This window comes from Citrus sinensis, chromosome 1 (genome assembly GCF_022201045.2).
Source record: "Citrus sinensis cultivar Valencia sweet orange chromosome 1, DVS_A1.0, whole genome shotgun sequence".
Lineage (NCBI taxonomy): Eukaryota > Viridiplantae > Streptophyta > Magnoliopsida > Sapindales > Rutaceae > Citrus > Citrus sinensis.
This window is the reverse complement of record NC_068556.1, coordinates 21,157,938-21,177,480: the sequence shown is the minus strand read 5'-3', so window position 1 is coordinate 21,177,480 and position 19,543 is coordinate 21,157,938. Positions and strand designations below refer to the sequence as shown.

Sequence of the window (19,543 nt, the reverse complement as noted above, 5' to 3'; positions counted from 1 at the left end):
ATCAGGAACACAAAGAAGAAGGTGATAAGGAAATGCTAACTCCAAAAGGTAAAGAAGAGATTGAAAACTAATGAAAAGAAAGAAATCGGACAAAAACACTTCAAAGATAACATTCTATATACTAATTGGCAAAGCAAGACATTTCTTGAGCACCAAAAGCAAATTGCGTATTAAACACTTTTTAGGTCCAAGATTTCATGGCTTTACTCAAATACACAAGCGGACAAGGAGGATATATCCTTAACCGTTAGGTAAAAGAGGAGCAATTCTGCGAATGAAAAAGTGAAATAAAGCCTTCACTTCACCACAATCCACATTTTCTTGATTGAATCTTCTCGCGAGGTCAAATAAAGAAACAAAGACATGTTATATCCTATGAATCTCTAGACTATGTCAATGCTACACAAATCATATAAAAATATAAGGCTCTAATCAATTACTGTTGAAAGAAAAACGAAGGAAAGAACAAAAAACAAAGATCGAGTGACACACTTCTCATAATTCAGCAGACAAAGATACGAAAATCTCTACTCTATTGAGACATTATACTAAGTTAAAAAAAAAATTCAAATTATGCACCCAATGCAACTTTAGACACGATATTCATAACTAGATTTGAATACCTTTCTTTTCACACAAACAACCAAATGAGAGGAAAATAGGATGGACTTTATTCTCCAAAACACCCATAGCACAACAAAACCACCTCGTATTTACAATTAAACGGCAATGACTGAGAAAAAAAGAGCAAAAAGGTTCTTCAAAATAATGGCAAGAGCTAAAATCAAGAACCATCTACGGTTCCATTGCCACCATAATGCAACAACAAACGCAACATTCCTTGATTCATTGAAGCAGAAACTAAACTTGCAAACTAATGTTCCACAAGTAGTAACATAACATAAATATAAAATATAAATAAAAATATCATAATTTACTGTACAAGCACCAGCCTGTTATTCCCCATACCTCCTCTAAACTCCCCGTTTTCGCTACCATCACCTCCACCGCCACCATCTCTCTCCTCTAAACCCTCCAAGCCGCCACCTTTGGGCACTGTGACTATCAGCTCCCCATCTTCAAAAACCGCACTCGCCAACTCGGGCCGGGTCGACTCGGGCAACCTGAACCGCCACATATCCAGCTCCAGCTCATCCAATGAAGACAACTCCACACACCCATTTGGCCTAATAACAATTTTGGTCACCCCGGGATGGATTTCCACCATGTGGGCCCTCACTTCACCCATACCGTCCGTCTCAGCAACGAACTTGAAATAATCCGGGCTCTCCTCGACCGCCACGTCAGCGTCCGACCGGAATGGAAGCTCCAAGACCCGGGTGAAGATATGGGGCAAGCGGCGGAGCTTCTTATTGTGAAACCCAGTAGAAAGATTTTGTGGGTTCCTCAAATTGCTATTAAAATTGTTCAGATTCATGTCAAAGTATTGGATGGCGATGTTGTTACGCTTCTTTGTAGGCACAGGATGAACCTTCATGGTGGTTTCTTCCTCAAGCTTCTTGCTTTCTTTAAGAAGAGAGAATGAAAACAAGAAAGAAGAAATAACAAAGAGATATAATAATGTTACCAAAGATGCTCTTCTTGAAAAGAAAGGTGATGAATTGGGGATTGGAATCAAAATTTTGTTGGAACAAAAAGGCAAAATCATAAAGGAATGGTGGCTAAACCCTAACAAGATTGAAGATAGAAGAGTGGATTTTTTAATTTTGTGTGTGTTGAATGGGAAAGAATTTATTTATTTATTTATTTTTCAAATTGGTGGGGGAATGAATATGAAAGGAAATGGAAATGGAAATGGGAAAAAGGGTGATGGAAATAGAAATGAAATCTCCTTTTCAAGGAGGAATCACTGAACAAGTAAACGGAAGATGATGACTGATAATTGCCCCTGTGCTTCTACGAAATTTCTTCCAAGCCATTATTATGTTTGGGTAATGACACTGAATCCCCAACATTTGTTCTTAACTATTTTTAGGACATAGCTTTGTTCATTTGTATCAAATATATCCCCCGCTTTTTTTAGTATTAACTATTAACAGTGCAAATTTTTAATGAATTTTGTAATGGGCATTTCTTCTGTGCAAGTTCAAATGAGATCGTTTATTTTTAAATATTTTTAAATATTTTTAAATAAAATTAATTCTTATTAATGAAAAAAAGATTTAAATTTTTTTTTATATAAGAAAAAATAATTTATTATCTGACTATTGTATAATTATCTCTTAATCTTTTATGAGATTACTCAAATTATTTTATTTCAATTATTTTTCAATTGCTTAAGGATCTATTTGATACAAGTGAGGAAATTATGTCCTAACTTAAGAAATAAAAAAAAATAAGGGATCCAAACTTATTAATTCATTTTTATTCTTTATATAATGATTTTGTATTACTCGAACTTAAAACTTTAATTTAAGATGTTCATTCAATGATTTTTAGACTGTTAAAAAGTTAAATTTGCATTAAGAATATAAAATCATATAAAGAATAAACTTTTATTAATAATTGACCTCCATCATGGCCCTCCTGCAACATGATAAATATTATTCCATCACATCGAAAAAATAACATGATCGCAGGATTTATTATTATATGGTTTCCCCCCATTTTTTATTCTTTTGACATTTTACAATGGAAAGTAAAAAAAGCCACATGAAACACACAATTCTTATACTTTCCAATCCCAACCCCCCCCCCCCCCCCCAAAAAAAAAATTTTTTTTAACCTTTATGTTTTTATTGGCACAAAATTTCTCTCTTTCAAATGGTTAATCAAGCTGGCAACTTACTAAAGATTCTGCATTATTTTAAATAAATTCAACACTCATAAAATTACGCATATGAAATAAAAAATATGCAGCTTCTGTTACAGCATGTGACGCACAGAACAAGACCATCGCATTTAGATATTAATTTAACTTTCAGTGCTTATTACCATCAACAAGCAATTCGCTTAAAATAGATAAAAGCAATTACCTTATAATAAACCGTTGAAACAGATAAGAGACACTTGACATGATAAGTGTCTTTTTCAGATAAACGTTTCAAAAATAGTTTTTCCAGCATTTTGAATAAATATTGTTAAAAATTTTAGTATAAACTTAAATAACGAGTATTTTAAATACCGTAATTTTTTAGAAAAGGGTGAGGTTTCGAGATCTCAAGAAGATTTAAGGTTCTCATCTCTTCTCGAGATTTTACTATAATTATATGGATTTAGAAAGACTCAATAACCTCAATTTTAAAAAAAAAAAAAATTTGAGTAGGTAGCCCTAATTATAAAAAAAATCGATAACTTAAAATATATTAAGTGAGAGTGGGAAGAGAGAGAGAGAGAGAGAGAGAGGGGTAGGGTCAAGACAATTTCCTTGTAAGGACAAGGAAGTAGGATGCGATGAGGTAAGAGGCATGAAAGATGAAACTTCCAAGAAATGACCAAAAGAGTTTGAAGTGAGGCAAAACTCTTGCTTTACTTTTGGCCTAACCCCGTGTGGGTAGGGTCAAGACCAGAGCCGTGATAGGTGACAGTTGTTTTGTTTCATGCAACTCATGTTCATCTGCAAGTCCGCCAAAATGTTGGCCCCAGAGCTACCACGCGGTGCTTACATGGTACAAGGTTTTCACCTCTCATCGGAAAATTGTAAACTTTCAAGATTTTGATTCTCCGAACAGAAACGTGGAGGATCCAGACCAACAAACTTGGAGGATCAATGGCAACAGCAGTTTTGTAACACAATCACTCTCCAAAAATTATGTAATTAAGTATTTAACATCCACCATACTTGTATAATTAAGACCGACTAATCTTTGATTAATTCTTTTGCCAAACAGCAAGCGGAGGAAAAAAGAAAAGGAAAAAAAAAGAAAGTTGCAGACTTACAGTAGCACGCAAATAGTTGTTAGTCAAACCCTAAGTTTCCAGAGTTGAATCCGACCAACATGAATGTCCAGTGGGTTAAACTTACTAATCATCTATGCCCTAACTTCAGATCAGTAAATTGTTCAGCAAAAGTGATCAATATGCTTTCATCTCAAAAGTAAGATGTCAAATTTGCTCCGCTAATTAACAAATAAAACATCATGTGAATTCAGTCAAATTTACAATTCGTCAGTCAATTTCAACTTTACAGAAATGAGTTTATCGACACTAAATGTAGCTGACAAAGGTTCACCTTTCAAACATGCATATAAAACATTATTTCTGTTCCACTCCCCTATGAAGTTTCCCCATTCAATGTTCAATAGCCAAGCCGCTGAGCTTATGCACGAACAGGATCTGGAGATAGGTCATTATGGCGCATTCTACGCCGTCGATGAGATCTTTTATGACTGCGGGACTGTGCTCCACTTGGCGTGCTTGAGCTTTTGGGATGACGAATCTCCTCTGCTGTTGCCATATAACCAAAAACACAATCTAGAGGATCTCCCATCACATCAACATTAGGTTTTAGCTAGAAGAAGGAAACAGGTTAGCTAATAGTTAACGAATTCAAAATCAATAGAACACAGTGCATTTTTGCCAACTGCTATTTGATTCATTTCCGTGGAATGCTTGAGCATCTCACCTCTGATTGAGATGTATATACAAACACAAGAAATGAAAAGATAGCGCCATACTCTTATCCACTTGCTCACCGGATCATACGCTTTGATAAAATTCCTAGATATGTTGGTGACAATAAGTCGAAAAGCTGGTTGCAACTTGCCAATTATGGTAATTTATGAAAATCACTTTTTCCTTTCCTTTTCTCTGGAACTAAACAGGACAGTGATAAATAAACTGGCACAAGCATCTTCATTACTCTTAATCAGGTGAATTTATTACAACCATGTAAGAAAATTTTGAGAAGATTTCCCTTCAATAGCATGGAGCACAGATATCACTAAATCATAATAAATGAAAGGTTAAGCTGGTAAACTCACAGACACCGGAACTTGCTTGGATCCGAACTCATTCTTTTGGCTGCTGGGGTCATTCTTTAAGCGACTGTCAGCCTCATTATAGGCCTCAGTGTGGGAGTCACTATGGGATTCACCTTGTGAGTCACTCTCGTGTGTTCTTTGACTTTGAGGAACATTATCACTGAAATAATTCTTATAACGCCACCTTAACTTTGGCTGATCTAAAGCTGAATCATCATAAACTTTCTCTGAATAAAAATGTTTAGTCATAAGCTGCATTCCCCAAGGATTATCACGGTATTTGTTCACCATTCTGTCATTTAAAATATTATCAAAATGTGAATACAAGAACAAGATGCCAAGAGCAAAACAGAAGCAAAAATATTGGTGAATATTAGAATATAGTTTTCTAGCAAAACTAAACACAGGAAATGTAAATTCAGTAAGAATCAGTAGAATTCAAATGTCAGAGATTCTTCCCCGTTTGTTAAAACACCTCGAGTTTAAAGAGATGGGGGGAATAAATACACCATTGGTCTGTGAGGTTCTTGGTCTAATAAAAAGCTGTAGTTATCATAGAACAAAACTGCACACTCAAGTCAAATGCATGACAAAATAGGAAAAACAGAAAAGACTGGTAGATGCACCAAAGACTTTGCAACTATAGATCTTTATATGCCAATACTATAGTATAAAAGTCCATGTTGAGTGCACACACTTCCAGACATACACAAATTTCATTAAGGAAAGAAACAAGTTTACTGCCAATCAGCAAACTAAAAGAGGAAACCTACATATTTGCTAACTCTTTCTGCAGCCGGCTTCCATTAGCTGCAAGAATCTGATCAACAGATGACTCAATGGACCTACCAAACCTCCATAATCCAAAGACAACAGCAGCTCCTGCAATAAAGCAGGACTTACTGAACATGGAAGGTATAAGATTAAAAATAGAAAGTTTATATGTTATTTCAGCATATAAAATTTGAAATACTTCCAACTTTAGGAGGAGGATGCTTTTCTTACCTCCTGAAATGTTGACTCGTAAAAACTTATTCAGCTTCCATGTTGCTGCAAGAGAAGCCTAAGAATTATCAAAATATTGCAAGAAGGAAGATGAAGAGTGGGTAATCAAGAACATTTGAGAAAGGAACTGAGATTGTGTGAATGCTGAAAGCACACATACACCACAAGAGCAGTAGAAGAAATAATAACTGCAGCAGCAGTAGTATCACCAGTTATCTGTGCACAATATGACGAATGTAAAACTATTGTAGACTAAAATCCTACTTGCTAAATAAACACAACTCTTAGCCAAAGATCGAATCTTCAGATTCAGAAAAAAAAAGCTTACTATTGCACCCAAGTTAGCAGATTAAACTGAGCCTACAACCAGAATTTCATCAAAAATAAAACTGAAAATTGTTTAAATGGAACACACAATAATAATGCCAGTAGGTATCCAATATATCATAACATAAGTTCAAAAAACATACCCAACCACGTAATACCAGATCCAATAAGAAAGCCAGCCGTGAAATCCCTTAGAGCTCTCGATTTAGATGTCAAAAGAATATTTGCTTCCCCAGATGTCAACCTCTCCTACACAAAACCACCTGTTTTCAGAACACAGTGCAGCAGTACCAACTGCAAATGACTTCCTTTTTTTTCTAGAACAAGGAGCAACAAGACATTAAAGTAAAATCATATTAAAAAATTCATCACCGATTTATTCCCAAGCATTGTAAAAGCAAGCACAACAGAGCTAAAAATGCCCTTTTGATAAAAAAAAACCAAAATATGCTTCAATTAACCAAATTTAGCCCAAGAAATTAACCATAAAAGAAATAACTAAAAATGCTGAACCCAATTAAAAAAGCCGAGGAAAAAAAAACTACAATTAACCAGACCCTAGAAACAAATACACAAACAGATGGTGAGCTATAAACTAAGGGAAAAGAAAAACCTGTTTGGTCCTGAGAACCTGCTCGAGTTCAAACAGAACTTCACCCATTACTCTTCAGAATCAGACACACCAGCTGTTTCTTCAATCATTAAACGCTCGCAAACGAACTGTGATTGTTTGTGCTACCGCCCCCCCATTGTTTGTGCGACCGAGCGGGTGCCAAATTGCGCCATAAACAAGAACAACCCACTGGGTCAGAACCTGGGCCTGGCCCAATTAAAATACGAGTTGACATATTGTCATCCCTCTTAAAACCCCTTGAAAGCCCTTTCCTAAGAGAACCTAATAAAAATAAATTAAACTTTTTCTTTACACCTATTTTTATTTCTTAAATACCCTTAATTCCACCTTCTTCACTGATAATTCCACAGTTTCGTTGCGATACCAGAATATGACCTTCCTTCTTCGAGATTTTATTTATTGAAAAAAATTATTAAAATTTGAAAATAAAACCTGCGTTATTATTTATATTTTTTCTACCTATATTTTCTACGACTTAAACCCTATGGTTTTTTTTTTCTTTATGAAATTATGATGCGTAATTTTCCGAATGATAAAACGTGGAGTGATTATAAAAAATAATTAATCAGTTAACCAAGAACCAAGTATTGAAGTGAGTAAAGTCGCTGATCTTATAGTGAGTTATTATTATGTATTTTTTATCATGACTAAAATGGTAAATATGAAAGGATTATTATTGTTCTTTTATGTATTTTTTATGATGCCTAAAATGGTAAATATGAAGGAGAGATTTTATAAGATATTGGAAAAAGCTATTTCCACCGAATTAAACTCCGAATCAAACCCCGACTTCAACGCACCGTTTTACTTAAGCTAAAAATGCACCGTTTGTAAAGTTATCTTTTTTTCGTTATTGATTGAGGTCACACCAGCCACAACCAATGTCATCCCAAAGTACCCCAGCTGCCGCCATTGTCCTTCTCAACTGGGTTGTTGTCTTTTGTTGTTGTTTTTTTTTTTGGGAATTTGCCTTCTTTGATTATTTAGTTAACCTTTTCTTTTTTATTGTTTTTGTTTATTGAATTAAAGCATCAAGTTCCTCTTTTGGCCTTTTGTCATCTGTTCTTTGTTGTCCAACCTCTTTTAATTCATTTTCAACTTGTTTTAGTAATCTTTCCTCCGCCTTTTAATTTTTTGGTGAGCATCAATTCGTTACTCTGGCTGTAAGTCAAATTAGAATAAGTTTTTTAACTTTTTTATTATTTAGATTTTTCTCTCTGTTTTGTCTTAAATTGATTAGAGTTTTGTCTTAATTTTTCAATTTAATTATTTTCTGGGTTTTTCATTTTTTAGTTGGAGTATGAATTTCAAATAAAGATCAAATTTTAAAATTGAGTTATAAGTTATTTCTTCCTATTTCAAGTTGCTTTAGTTTTAGGATTTTGAAAGTGGGGGTAATCTGGAAATGTTTTGTGGGTTTAATCTATAAACAATCATTTGAAGCCGAGTTTGAGATTGAGAATGGTTGCTAGAGTGGAGATTGATGAAGACAGTGAGACTAACAAGGGCAGCATATGGGTCTTCGACTAGAAGCTTGATCAGCCCATGGATGAAGAAGCTGGCATGCTTAGAAATATGTACAAAGAAATATGCAACATGGGTTATAGTGGTTTGATAAGCTGGTTCTAATTGAGTTGGTGGTACTCTGTTTCTTAAAATGTTGCTTGGTAAATAAGAATTTTCAAAATTTAAAAGAAGCTTAATCGTTTGCCTATAAGGAAGATAATAGTTAAGAGCGTATTTGAGAAGAAAGAGAGATAACAGTTAAGAGAAAGTAGAAGTTATCCTTGGTACTGTGTAGATAGAGCTTTCGATTGAAAAAAAAAATCTTAAAACGGCGTCGTTTTTGAAATATTCGGAGTTTGATCCGGGGCAAATAGCAGCGCTGTAAGATATTTTGAGGGGTGCAAATAACTCTATTATAAAAATATATATCCAGAATCGCTCTAAGATAAAGTATGCTTTTATAATTATATGATCAAAATTATAACATATTTTTTATTATTTATCATTTTATGTGTGGCTGTGATTTCTATTTGTATTGTATCTTAGAGCACAGCTCCAAAAAGGTAGCCATTGAAAAAAAATATTTGTTAAGGTCCAAATCCTACGTAATTTCATTCAAAATCCATCTCAGTTGCAAGTACCAACGAACATCAACGACCAACAAACTTTCCCCCCAAATTCCACTTCTGATTTCTGAAGTCCCGAAAGTGCGATGTCCACTCTCAGCCAGCCCACAAAACCACTCACTCTCCCCACCAGCACCGCCATCTCCTCTTGCTCCAGCCTCACTCACATGAAACAAACCCACGCCCAAATCCTCAAACTCTCACACTCTCACCACTCCCAAAATTCCCTTCTCCTTAAACTTCTGCTCACTTCATTCTCACTCCCTACCACTACTCCTTCATCCCTCTACTACGCCTTGTCGATATTCTCCCAAATCCCCGCTCCCCCATCTCGCGTCTCCAACAAATTTATACGCGCGATATCATGGAGTCACCGTCCAAAACATGCACTCAAGGTGTTTCTGAAAATGTTGAATGAGGGATTGACTATTGACCGGTTCAGTTTCCCTCCAATTTTGAAGGCCATTGCACGGGCTGAGGGATTGCTCGAAGGGATGCAGGTTCATGGGCTTGGGACTAAGTTGGGATTTGGTTCGGACCCGTTTGTGCAGACGGGTCTAGTTGGTATGTATGGTGCTTGTGGGAAGATTCTCGATGCGCGGTTGATGTTTGATAAAATGTCTTATAGAGATATTGTTCCGTGGAGTGTAATGATTGATGGGTATGTTTATTTTTTTGATGTGTTTGTGTTTTTAGTATTGTTTGTCCTTTTGCAATGTTGTTCTGATTGAAAATTACAAGCAGGTATTTTCAGAATGGCCTTTTTGATGAAGTTTTGAATCTTTTTGAAGAAATGAAGATGTCGAATGTGGAGCCAGATGAGATGGTTCTTTCAAAGATTTTATCTGCATGTAGCCGTGCTGGGAATTTAAGTTATGGGGAAGCAGTGCATGAATTTATTATTGATAATAATGTTGCTCTAGATGCCCATTTGCAAAGTACACTTATTACTATGTACGCGAATTGTGGTTGCATGGATATGGCAAAAGGATTGTTTGATAAAGTGTTGCTGAAAAATTTAGTTGTGTCAACTGCTATGGTTTCCGGGTATTCGAGGGCTGGACAGGTTGAAGATGCTCGCTTGATTTTTGACCAGATGGTTGAAAAGGACTTGATCTGCTGGAGCGCAATGATTTCTGGTTATGCTGAGAATAATCATCCTCAAGAAGCTCTTAAGTTGTTTAACGAAATGCAAGTCTGTGGAATGAAACCTGATAAGGTTACTATGCTCAGTGTTATCTCAGCCTGTGCTCATCTTGGGGTGTTGGATCAAGCACAAAGGATTCATTTATACATTGATAAAAATGCGTTCGGAGGAGATTTGCGTGTCAACAATGCGATCATTGATATGTATGCAAAATGTGGGAGTTTGGAAAGTGCACGAGAGGTATTTGAGAGGATGAGAAGAAGAAATGTGATATCCTGGACAAGTATGATCAATGCCTTTGCGATACACGGGGATGCTAGGAATGCGCTAATCTTCTTCAACAAAATGAAAGATGAAAGTATTGATCCCAATGGGGTTACATTTATTGGTGTGCTTTATGCTTGTAGTCATGCAGGGCTAGTTGATGAGGGGCGGGAAATCTTTGCATCAATGACTAATGAGTACAACATTCCTCCCAAATATGAGCACTATGGTTGCATGGTAGACCTCTTTGGCCGAGCTAATCTCTTGAGAGAAGCTCTTGAGCTTGTAGAGACGATGCCTTTTGCACCAAATGTTGTCATTTGGGGATCACTGATGGCAGCTTGCCGGGTTCATGGTGAGATTGAATTAGCTGAGTTTGCTGCCAAACAGCTTCTCCAGCTAGATCCAGATCACGATGGTGCTCTTGTGCTATTATCAAACATTTATGCAAAAGACAAAAGGTGGCAAGATGTTGGGGAGTTAAGGAAATCAATGAAGGAAAGAGGTATACTTAAAGAGAGAGCATGCAGTAGAATAGAAATGAACAATGAAGTGTACGAGTTTCTGACAGCAGATAGAAGTCATAAACAAACAGATCAGATCTATGAGAAGCTAAATGAGGTGATTAGTGAGTTGAAGCCGGCTGGCTATGTTCCTGATATCCATAGTGCTCTGGTTGATTTAGAGGATGAAGAAAAGAGGGAAGTGATTCTATGGCACAGTGAGAAGTTGGCACTTTGTTATGGGCTGATCAGTTCCAAAAAAGATTCATGCATTCGCATAGTAAAGAATCTCAGGGTTTGTGAGGACTGCCATAACTTTATAAAACTGGTTTCCAAGGTTTATGCGAGGGAGATTGTCATCCGAGATAGAACCAGGTTTCACCATTACAAAGATGGTGTGTGTTCTTGCAAAGATTATTGGTGACCTTTTTTAAACAAATTGGAACTCATGTCATAACTGTGAAACATGTAAACATTCACTAAGCATATTCCACCTGAGTGGCAAAGGTTAATAGGTTATTACTGATCTTTTCAAAAGCTCAACATCTGACAAACTTTCCCCCTGTGGTTATGAAAATTTTCATATACTAGGGTCCTAGGTTACGCTCTTGGAGCTATTCTTAATTAAATGGTGAACACTGGAACAACAAGCAGGCGGCACCAACAGAGAATAAGCGCATTTTCTACCAAATGTAAAATAATCAAAATCAGTTTCTTGTATGTAGAGGTAATTTGCAATATTCCATTAGTTTCACCATATACAATTTAAGTTTTGAACATCGAAATACGGGACATCAGAATCTTGTTTCTGCCTAAAGCTTCTACTTCCTACAACTACATATAAGAAAACTAAATGAAAATTCCTTTGAATGATTTCCAATACGCCAAACAGAAATGGAAGAACAGAAAAGTCATAAACTTCTCACAAGAGATGAGAAACTGAATATTTGTTGGTGGAAGACAATGCAGAACAGACCTCATCTTCTTTAAGTTGGTATCTGGATATGCTTTTTTGCCATGAATGCCCTGTATTGGCTTTGAAAATTAGAAAACAGCCATAACTCCTCATTCACCCGGCTTACCGCTCCTGACATCCTGTGCTTCAAGAAATCGAGTGCTGTTGAAAACAATCTTGTGTTCTCCAATATTGAGTTCCGGCGATACTCCAGAATCCATGTATTAGGATCCAGTTGCATGACAGAGGCACCCCATTTCTTGTGCACCCATGAAGTGTTTTCCTTTCGAATTGAATATCCAGCCTTCCCATTGGACCACTTTGAAGCCCCATAAAATGAAACATAAATTAACATCGAGACAGATAACAAAAATAGCATTCAATGTCATTTTACAAATACGTTTCTTTACAGATCAGATTATTACCTCAGTCACTCTCCCAGATAAGATAGTGAACAATCGAGAAGAAAATCCAGTTGTGAGCAATCCTGCTGTCTGCAGAGGCCACCCCCATATGCTCACCTCCTCCATTGCAGATTTATACAACACACAACGCGAATTCAATAGACCATCCTAAGATCAAATCAAAATTGTTTGCAGTTAATAGCCCGTTTGGACAAAGAAATAATAACGAAAAGAGAATCAGGTAGTACCTGATTAATTTCCCATTTGGAATCCGTACAGCTGCAATTAAAGATCTTGCCATGAGCAACAAGACCCCTCAACTCATTCTGCAAAAACCTCAATCTCCCATTCAAATCAAGCACAAAGTAAGATCTTTCACCAAGATTCCTCACAATATCTGACGACAAATCTGGCTTCAAAGCCCCAGAAATCGTCCAAGAAACTCCAAATTCCACAGCAAAAAACAAGCTAAAAACCAAAACCAACTTCGAAAAAACAACCAAAAAACCAAAACCATTATGAGTCTCTTTCTTCTCCATCTCCTTCAAATTCACTTTCACATTCACTCTTGCAGTTGATTTCAAAACAGGGGACTCCATTATCTTGCAAGAACTCGATCTGGGCGTTGACACAACTGAGGCCTCGAAGGAGACTGGAGTGCTTTTGACGTTATTAGGGCCACGAGAGGCGGAGAGCTTTGTGAGTGAGCTTTTTTGTACACTGAATGGCATAAGATCGAGAGTGGCATTGATACTGGCTATGCAAATTTCACAGTTGCAATTTGCATCTTTTTTGCATCCTGGGTAGTAGCAGCTGTCTCGGGCTTCGCTTTGATTCTCGTCCATGGTGGTGATGGTGGCGCTTGACTTCACTGAAGATGATGGTGTTAGTGATTTCATGGTTCTCTTTTGAATTTTGTGTAGATTTGTTGTTTTGATGAAATGAAATTAGTATTTTAGTTGGGGCTCTATGTTCAGAGCAATAAGGGTTTTAAAATTTGAAAATCCAACGGTCAAGTGGTAAGAGGTCAGTTGAGGATTTTATGGGTTATTTTTCGCCACCCCCCATAAGAATCAACAAATATTACCATGCACCCTAATGTTTCCAACAACTATTACTGCACACCCATTCTGTTAGAAATCACTGTTAACTTAATTGCTACAAGGATAGTATAGTAAAATTGTAGGGATGAATAAAGGAAAATGAAAGAAAAAAATTTGATTTTTTCCTTCCTTCACCACAACGCCATTCACGCTCCATCTTCGTCTCTCCTCTATTCACACTCCACAACAAGCGCTTATTTCTTCCATTTTCCATTTACGCTCCCCAGCAAGGGCTGTTTGCTTTTCCCTTCCATCGACGTCACAAGGGTCACATAACCAAATGCACTGCCATAGCTAATGCTCATTTCTGGGTGGAAACAAGCGACAAGAGCGTGATGCGAGATCTGGAGGCTTCTAGCAATTCGCAGAGTCATGGCTTGCTGCTGACTGACGCGGCATCGTCAATGGCGACTAGCAACTGCAAAATCACAACCCTGAATTTTTGGGGTTTCTATGTTATTGTTTACTAATTTTAGGTTTGAGTATTTTATAATTTGTTTGATATATAAATTATTTTGATTGTGCATAGAAATTGGAAGTTTATGTTGTCTGTGGTGCTTTCAAAGTAAATATTCGGGATATAGTGAATTTTTTTTTTTTACTTCAAAGATTTTTTTCTCTCAAGATGCTTGTGTTTGCAAAGGGGTGAAAGTTTGAAGAAATAGAAGAAGAAAGAAAGAGTAGTAGCCATGATTGATTTCCTCTGCGCAGGAGCTTGGGATTTGAGAGTAAGCATGACTATGAGAAGATCTCTGATTGTGATCAATTGGGTCTCACTCAAATCTTGGTAATAACGAATGACTTGCTTGATTTCTCTGCATCGGCTCGTGAAAGGGAAGTGGGAAATGTGACGATGTTGGAGCAAAAAAGTTGGACTCTGGGCTTTGGTTGTAGATATGATAATTCCAATTAATTTTAGTTTTAGTTTAATTTCTTAAAAAAAAACTTAATTTATTGTAATTATTTTCGGTCTGTATTTCATCATTTTTGTTTTACATTTTATAAATGTATGGGTTATTTAGTAGTCCCAGAGTCCCAGTCAATTCAATTTGTATAGAGGGCAGTGTGGTAATTTTAGCAAATATCTGTCAAAACCGATAAAGTTAACGGTGATTTCTAACGGAATGGGTGCGCGGTGATAATTGTTGAAAAATTAAGGTGTACGGTAATATTTGTCGATTCTTATGGAGGGTGGCGAAAAATAACCCTGATTTTATTCTCTTTTGGAGGAGTTACCGGTAAGCTAAAAGCGCAAAATGACTGAATTAGCCTCCGCTTTAATTTCGTCCAAAATTTGTGAACTTACAATGCTTGTACATTAAATTTGAATAACTTAATTTCGTCGGAAAAAAAAAATTGAATTATGATGGATGATTCTTCACTATTCTCTTTTAGTGTATAGCTTAGTTCTTGTTCGTTTGGTTGAAGGGAAAATGAATGGAAAGTGTGAGGGAAAAAATCTTCTTTATTACATTATGAATGAACTGAAATAGAATTGAGACATATTCTGGGCTTTTAGGCCCTATGGTCTGGTTCTTCAAACTCGATATTCTTCCAATTTTCCAAAATAAGGGCATTTTGGTCATCTTCAATTAGTTAACACATCTTTTATAAGGGTCCTGCTATGTTACCCCGGAGGTTTGGTGTTCCATTTTTTGTCTTTTGCAAATTCAATATTATATGTAACCCAAGAGTTGTACAATAGCTTAGATGTGATTTTAGGTTATTAACATTAAAAGTCCCTCTTGTTCATACAAAATAAGAAAAATTAATAATTTTAAAATTATGACATATAAGTCCATAATATTCTAATTTTTTAACACTATTGAACTAGGTTTCCAATTAAATGACTTGTTCTTACATTTATTAATATCTATTTAAATTAATAAATTTACTTATTAATTAGCAAATTAACTAATTTATTATATAGTTAAACTATGTATATCATTTACTAACCATAATTAATGATAAATATAAATATAATTTTTTTTATTTAACATAACGGCAACCAATTTCCTCTCACCCATGTGACTAAGGTTCAAACCCCATAACTTTTTTTTCCCAACACAAGGGATTTTACTATCTCAAGTAAATGGAATGTACAAAATACAGAAATAAATTTAATTCGATATTCTATGTAGTTAATGTTTTATTATTTTTTGTAACGTAAGATTTATTTAACATACTATCAATTATTTAATTATGTAGTAAAAATATGTTAATTTACTAATAATAATATAAGTGTTAGTTTATGAATTTGTAAAATAATTTTTGGTTGGGTTTTTATCCTTAAATAGAAAGAATAAATTTAATTGTTCACTTAAATAAATTGATATTTGTTACTCCACCCCAACAGTTTAAATAGTCATTAACAGACATCCATACGGTTGAGATCTTTCATTAACTTAACTAAGAGAAGGATAAAAAAAAAATCTAAATCATTACTCTATTTGAAAATAATTTAAGTATTTCCTTAGTAGAAATAAACTAAAAATAAGTATTTTCTATTCTTTCTTCTCTCCTGCTAACATCGCACATGCACAACAATAGAGATGACAATTCAACACATATCTATCAATTAAAATGTAAGTCAATTAGTGTAATTAATTGAATAATTAATTAATCATGTCATAAACAGGTTATCATATTAGGAGTTTTATAAAGCATGAAAGAAGGCATGCAGTTACCTTTATTTCTTATTAAAGTTATTGCGCCTCAAATTCAATCACACAACTCAAAAAACTTTTCTTTTAATTTACTGGTGTTTGTGTATAAAGAGAGTAAGTGCTTGAATTTATAAGTGCTTCTGAAATAAATCGTGGCTTCCAAAAGCATTAATGCAATTGAAAATTTTTTGGTGCAAGACTAATGTGTAAAAATTTAAAAGTTTTTAGCTTTTTTTGTTTTTATAACAAATAACAGGACTCCATTGTAATTAACCTTGAAAAAGACAAAAGAAAGGGATACCAAACCCATGTTGCAACCTATTTTTGCCCCTTTTATAAATGCATGCTCCAATAAATTTGTATCTGAACATGATATTAGGCGGGTTTCATGGTATGATTCAATGTTCGTCTCATTTTAAAACCCACTATTTTATCATATAACACAACATCATTGGTTAAGCCTACCACTCGGCATGATTTATCTCCCAAAAATTTTTCTCTCGTTTTAAAAAGGGGCAAAATTAAGAATTTTAGGGACTCATTCCTCTATAAATTGAATTGAACTACTTAGTAAATTTCACACACACACACATATATAAAAGCATTACTTAAAATTATAAGTTTCAAATGTATCTTCACCGTAACAAGTGAACAAATCACATTGAGAGTAAGAGGGGAGCCATTGGCCATCCTTTCCCCATCCAATATCCAATCTCCAAATTTATGAATTGAATTATCTTCTTTTCGTTTTAGTATTTCGTTTTTTAAGCTCATGTCAACACACATCCCCTTGCTTATTATTATTATCATTGTTTTCATATTAGTCTCCAAACAGTTGAAGCAACTTTATTGTACAAATGCTGAATTATAAATGTATGCTCCAATAAATTTGTATCTGAACATGATATTAGGTGGGTTTCATGGTAAGATTCAATGTTCGTCTCATTTTAAGACCCACTATTTTATCATATAACACAACATTATTGGTTAAGCCTACCACTTGGCATGATCTATCTCCCAAAATTTTTTCTCCTGTTTTAAATGGGGCAAAATTAAGAGTTTTAGGGACTAATTCCTCTATAAATTGAATTGAACTACTTAGTAAATTTCACACACACACATATATAAAAGCATTAATTACTAAGTCAAAACTATAAGTTTCAAATGTATCTTCACTGTAACAAGTGAACAAATCACATTGAGGGTAAGAGGGGAGCCATTGGCCATCCTTTCCCCATCCCAATGTCCAATCTCAAAATTTATGACTTGAATTATCTTCTTTTCCATTTTGTATTTCGTTTTTTAAACTCATGTTAACACACATTCCCTTGCTTATTATTGTTATCATTATTTTCAGATTAGTCTCCAAACACTTGAAGCAACTTTATTGTACAAAATGCTGCATTTCGGATTCTTTAATCCAGCTCTATAATAATGCAATACCATCAACATCATACCCTCATAATGCAACTTTTTTGACAAGTTTTAGTACTCATTATGATTCCCCACTAGGCAAAGCATTCAACTCTGCTAAAAGAACTCGGCGGTCTTATTCGTGTTCACTAAATTCCTTTGGTTGACAAATTAAAGTTATATATTTTAGGAGAAAAAAAAAACTACGAAGTATTTTGTACCATCACAAGCATTGAAGAATCTCATCCCCTTGTGCTGATTTAATCTATTAAGGGTGTCAAAATTAAACAGCACATAATTCGTAGAATCTTCAAAAGAGGCTGTGACGACACTTAGTTCTTTTAGCACAAGGCATCTGATGAATAATTACACTTGAAAACTTCAAACTCTAAATACTCTGCTGGAAAATGCCTTTAATTACAAGCCCCACGTGTATAATCTCAGAATCTGATTCCCAAAGCCCTGGCAAGTTCATCTACGGCCAAATAGACGCGATATACCAAGAAAATGACAGTCAATTACCAGATAATTAAGCAAATGTTGACCTGCGAAATTGGTACTTAATTTATAATTTTTTGAGTAATCGCATTAGGAACTTGATCACCGGTAACTGCAACTAGTCTTACAACTATATCAAAGTTTGAATGTGGGGATCGACTTTTTCATCAACTCATTTCGTTTGCTTTGCTCGCATTCTGGATTGCAACTGAAGGACCAAAAAGCCAATGGCCTTTCAGTGATCCCACAAAGGTAATAATATGGATCATTAATATGGAAATTTAATGCACATGATGACACAAGCACTTTATATTAAAATATGCTTTCTCAACCACTACTCGCAGTGGGAAAAGAAATCATATTATAGCTTATAATAATTGATGCTTGTGTATGAAAAAATGTCGATTAGTCCTGTCTATTGGAATGGGAAGTTGACCGATACTTGTGTCTTTTAATATGGAAAAAAAAAAAGTCCAGATTTAATTTGTTCTTGATTTTTCTTGATCTTGAAACCAATTAACTGGAACCCCCCAGCTAAGGAAAAATAGCTTCTATAACAGAAGCCGGCAGCGTTAACCATAATGATCTTGAATGATTAACATATCAATGTCAACAGCTGATCAGACATGCTGAAAAAAGAGGAAAAAGGAACAAAGAAAAAGGACTAAAAATTAAAATGTCTTTAGAGAGAAAAATTTTAGGAGAGCAGAAAATTTCAATTAGTTTTTGGGTAAAATCAAGATTTTTCTTTTCTCTGAAGAACTTTTTTTTTTTTTTTGTATGAAGCAAGAAAATAAGAGAACATCGCGCACTGATGATGGCAAAAGAAGATTAAAGCTCGATATAACATCCCCTGTACAATGAGAAGTTAAAAGCTTAGGTAGCCATCAAAGGCTAAGAGCTATATAGCTATTCATTTTTATTAAAAAGCTCAGCCTCTCGTTGGAAATATATATCAATACAGTTTAGTGCTTGCTGATCTTGCATACTTCTTAGAAGTAGATGGCGGTGTTGAAGACAAGTCACCTGATCTTCTTCTTAGCATCTGTCTCATACCATCGGCTACTCGAACCGCAGGATTTGATTTGGATTTACCACAAAATGACATGTGAGCCATCACAGCTTCTTCCACACTGGTAGCAAATGGCTTTTTATTCCCTCTATTAACTTCATCTCTTACAGCTTCTGAACACAACCCACATAGCCATTTCCCATCAAATTTCCCCTTCACTTCACTTATGTAATCTTGTGTGCAATCTTCTTTCAGTCCACAACACTCACACTGCACTGACTCAATCTCCATTTATTATTATTATTTTTCTCTTAGAACAAAGTTCTGGGTTTTTATATATGCGCGTGAATGAAAAGTGGGTTTCTTTTGTTTCTGAGTTTGTTGATGAAATTTGATCACTTGGGATTTTTGATGGACTTTGTTGGAAAAAGAAACAAAGTGTTGCGTTTGGTGTTGCACAAGAGCTTTTATGGGTGGCTTGGACTTAGAATGGAGCAAATGCCATAATTTACTCCATGTTCTAAGGGACATAGGGCA

At 35.2% G+C, this 19,543-nt stretch overlaps 5 protein-coding genes across 7 annotated transcripts; 1 reads left to right on the top strand and 4 right to left on the bottom strand.

Moving 5' to 3' along the window:
* Positions 1–648: 648 nt before the first annotated feature.
* LOC102610341 (hypothetical protein) lies at positions 649–1,845 on the bottom strand. Its single transcript, XM_006489346.4, has one exon. The coding sequence runs from the start codon at positions 1,667–1,669 to the stop codon at positions 935–937; it is 735 nt and encodes a 244-aa protein (XP_006489409.1). The 5' UTR covers positions 1,670–1,845; the 3' UTR covers positions 649–934.
* A 2,213-nt stretch (positions 1,846–4,058) lies between these two features.
* LOC102610645 (uncharacterized) lies at positions 4,059–7,073 on the bottom strand. 3 transcript variants are annotated; one of them, XM_052441844.1, is made up of 6 exons: positions 6,889–7,073; positions 6,419–6,524; positions 5,949–5,993; positions 5,717–5,825; positions 4,944–5,235; positions 4,059–4,407 (listed from the first exon to the last, which is right to left on the bottom strand). In XM_052441844.1, the coding sequence occupies exons 1-6, from the start codon at positions 6,934–6,936 to the stop codon at positions 4,252–4,254; spliced, it is 756 nt and encodes a 251-aa protein (XP_052297804.1). In that variant the 5' UTR covers positions 6,937–7,073; the 3' UTR covers positions 4,059–4,251. The 3 variants fall into 3 exon arrangements, with proteins under 3 accessions (XP_052297804.1, XP_006489410.2, XP_052297808.1); XM_006489347.3 differs by having other exon boundaries at positions 4,059–4,471; positions 6,889–7,071; XM_052441848.1 differs by having other exon boundaries at positions 4,059–4,680; positions 6,889–7,069.
* A 1,895-nt stretch (positions 7,074–8,968) lies between these two features.
* On the top strand, positions 8,969–11,492 carry LOC102611137 (pentatricopeptide repeat-containing protein At4g14820). The gene is made up of 2 exons (XM_006489349.4): positions 8,969–9,702; positions 9,786–11,492. Exons 1-2 carry the CDS (start codon positions 9,128–9,130, stop codon positions 11,377–11,379), a joined length of 2,169 nt encoding a protein of 722 aa, XP_006489412.2. The 5' UTR covers positions 8,969–9,127; the 3' UTR covers positions 11,380–11,492.
* Positions 11,493–11,677: 185 nt separating this feature from the next.
* Positions 11,678–13,277, bottom strand: LOC102613223 (uncharacterized). The gene is made up of 3 exons (XM_006489527.4): positions 12,563–13,277; positions 12,336–12,482; positions 11,678–12,229 (listed from the first exon to the last, which is right to left on the bottom strand). The coding sequence occupies exons 1-3, from the start codon at positions 13,211–13,213 to the stop codon at positions 11,942–11,944; spliced, it is 1,086 nt and encodes a 361-aa protein (XP_006489590.2). The 5' UTR covers positions 13,214–13,277; the 3' UTR covers positions 11,678–11,941.
* A 5,529-nt stretch (positions 13,278–18,806) lies between these two features.
* Positions 18,807–19,543, bottom strand: LOC102611425 (hypothetical protein). The gene has a single exon (XM_006489350.4). The coding sequence runs from the start codon at positions 19,295–19,297 to the stop codon at positions 18,950–18,952; it is 348 nt and encodes a 115-aa protein (XP_006489413.1). The 5' UTR covers positions 19,298–19,543; the 3' UTR covers positions 18,807–18,949.

Excerpts from the sequence above, each read along its gene's own strand:
- LOC102610645 (XM_006489347.3), bottom strand. The coding sequence starts at position 6,936 with ATGGGTGAAGTTCTGTTTGAACTCGAGCAGGTTCTCAGGACCAAACAG. Across the intron at positions 6,525-6,888 it reads AGGTTCTCAGGACCAAACAG|GAGAGGTTGACATCTGGGGA; the intron begins GTTTTTCTTTTC and ends GGTTTTGTGTAG. Across the intron at positions 5,236-5,716 it reads CAGAAAGAGTTAGCAAATAT|AATGGTGAACAAATACCGTG; the intron begins GTAGGTTTCCTC and ends TTTAAATGACAG.
- LOC102611137 (XM_006489349.4), top strand. The coding sequence starts at position 9,128 with ATGTCCACTCTCAGCCAGCCCACAAAACCACTCACTCTCCCCACCAGC. Across the intron at positions 9,703-9,785 it reads TGGAGTGTAATGATTGATGG|GTATTTTCAGAATGGCCTTT; the intron begins GTATGTTTATTT and ends AATTACAAGCAG.
- LOC102611425 (XM_006489350.4), bottom strand. The coding sequence starts at position 19,297 with ATGGAGATTGAGTCAGTGCAGTGTGAGTGTTGTGGACTGAAAGAAGAT.
- LOC102610341 (XM_006489346.4), bottom strand. The coding sequence starts at position 1,669 with ATGATTTTGCCTTTTTGTTCCAACAAAATTTTGATTCCAATCCCCAAT.
- LOC102613223 (XM_006489527.4), bottom strand. The coding sequence starts at position 13,213 with ATGAAATCACTAACACCATCATCTTCAGTGAAGTCAAGCGCCACCATC. Across the intron at positions 12,483-12,562 it reads CCAAATGGGAAATTAATCAG|GATGGTCTATTGAATTCGCG; the intron begins GTACTACCTGAT and ends ATTTGATCTTAG. Across the intron at positions 12,230-12,335 it reads TATCTGGGAGAGTGACTGAG|TGGTCCAATGGGAAGGCTGG; the intron begins GTAATAATCTGA and ends GGGGCTTCAAAG.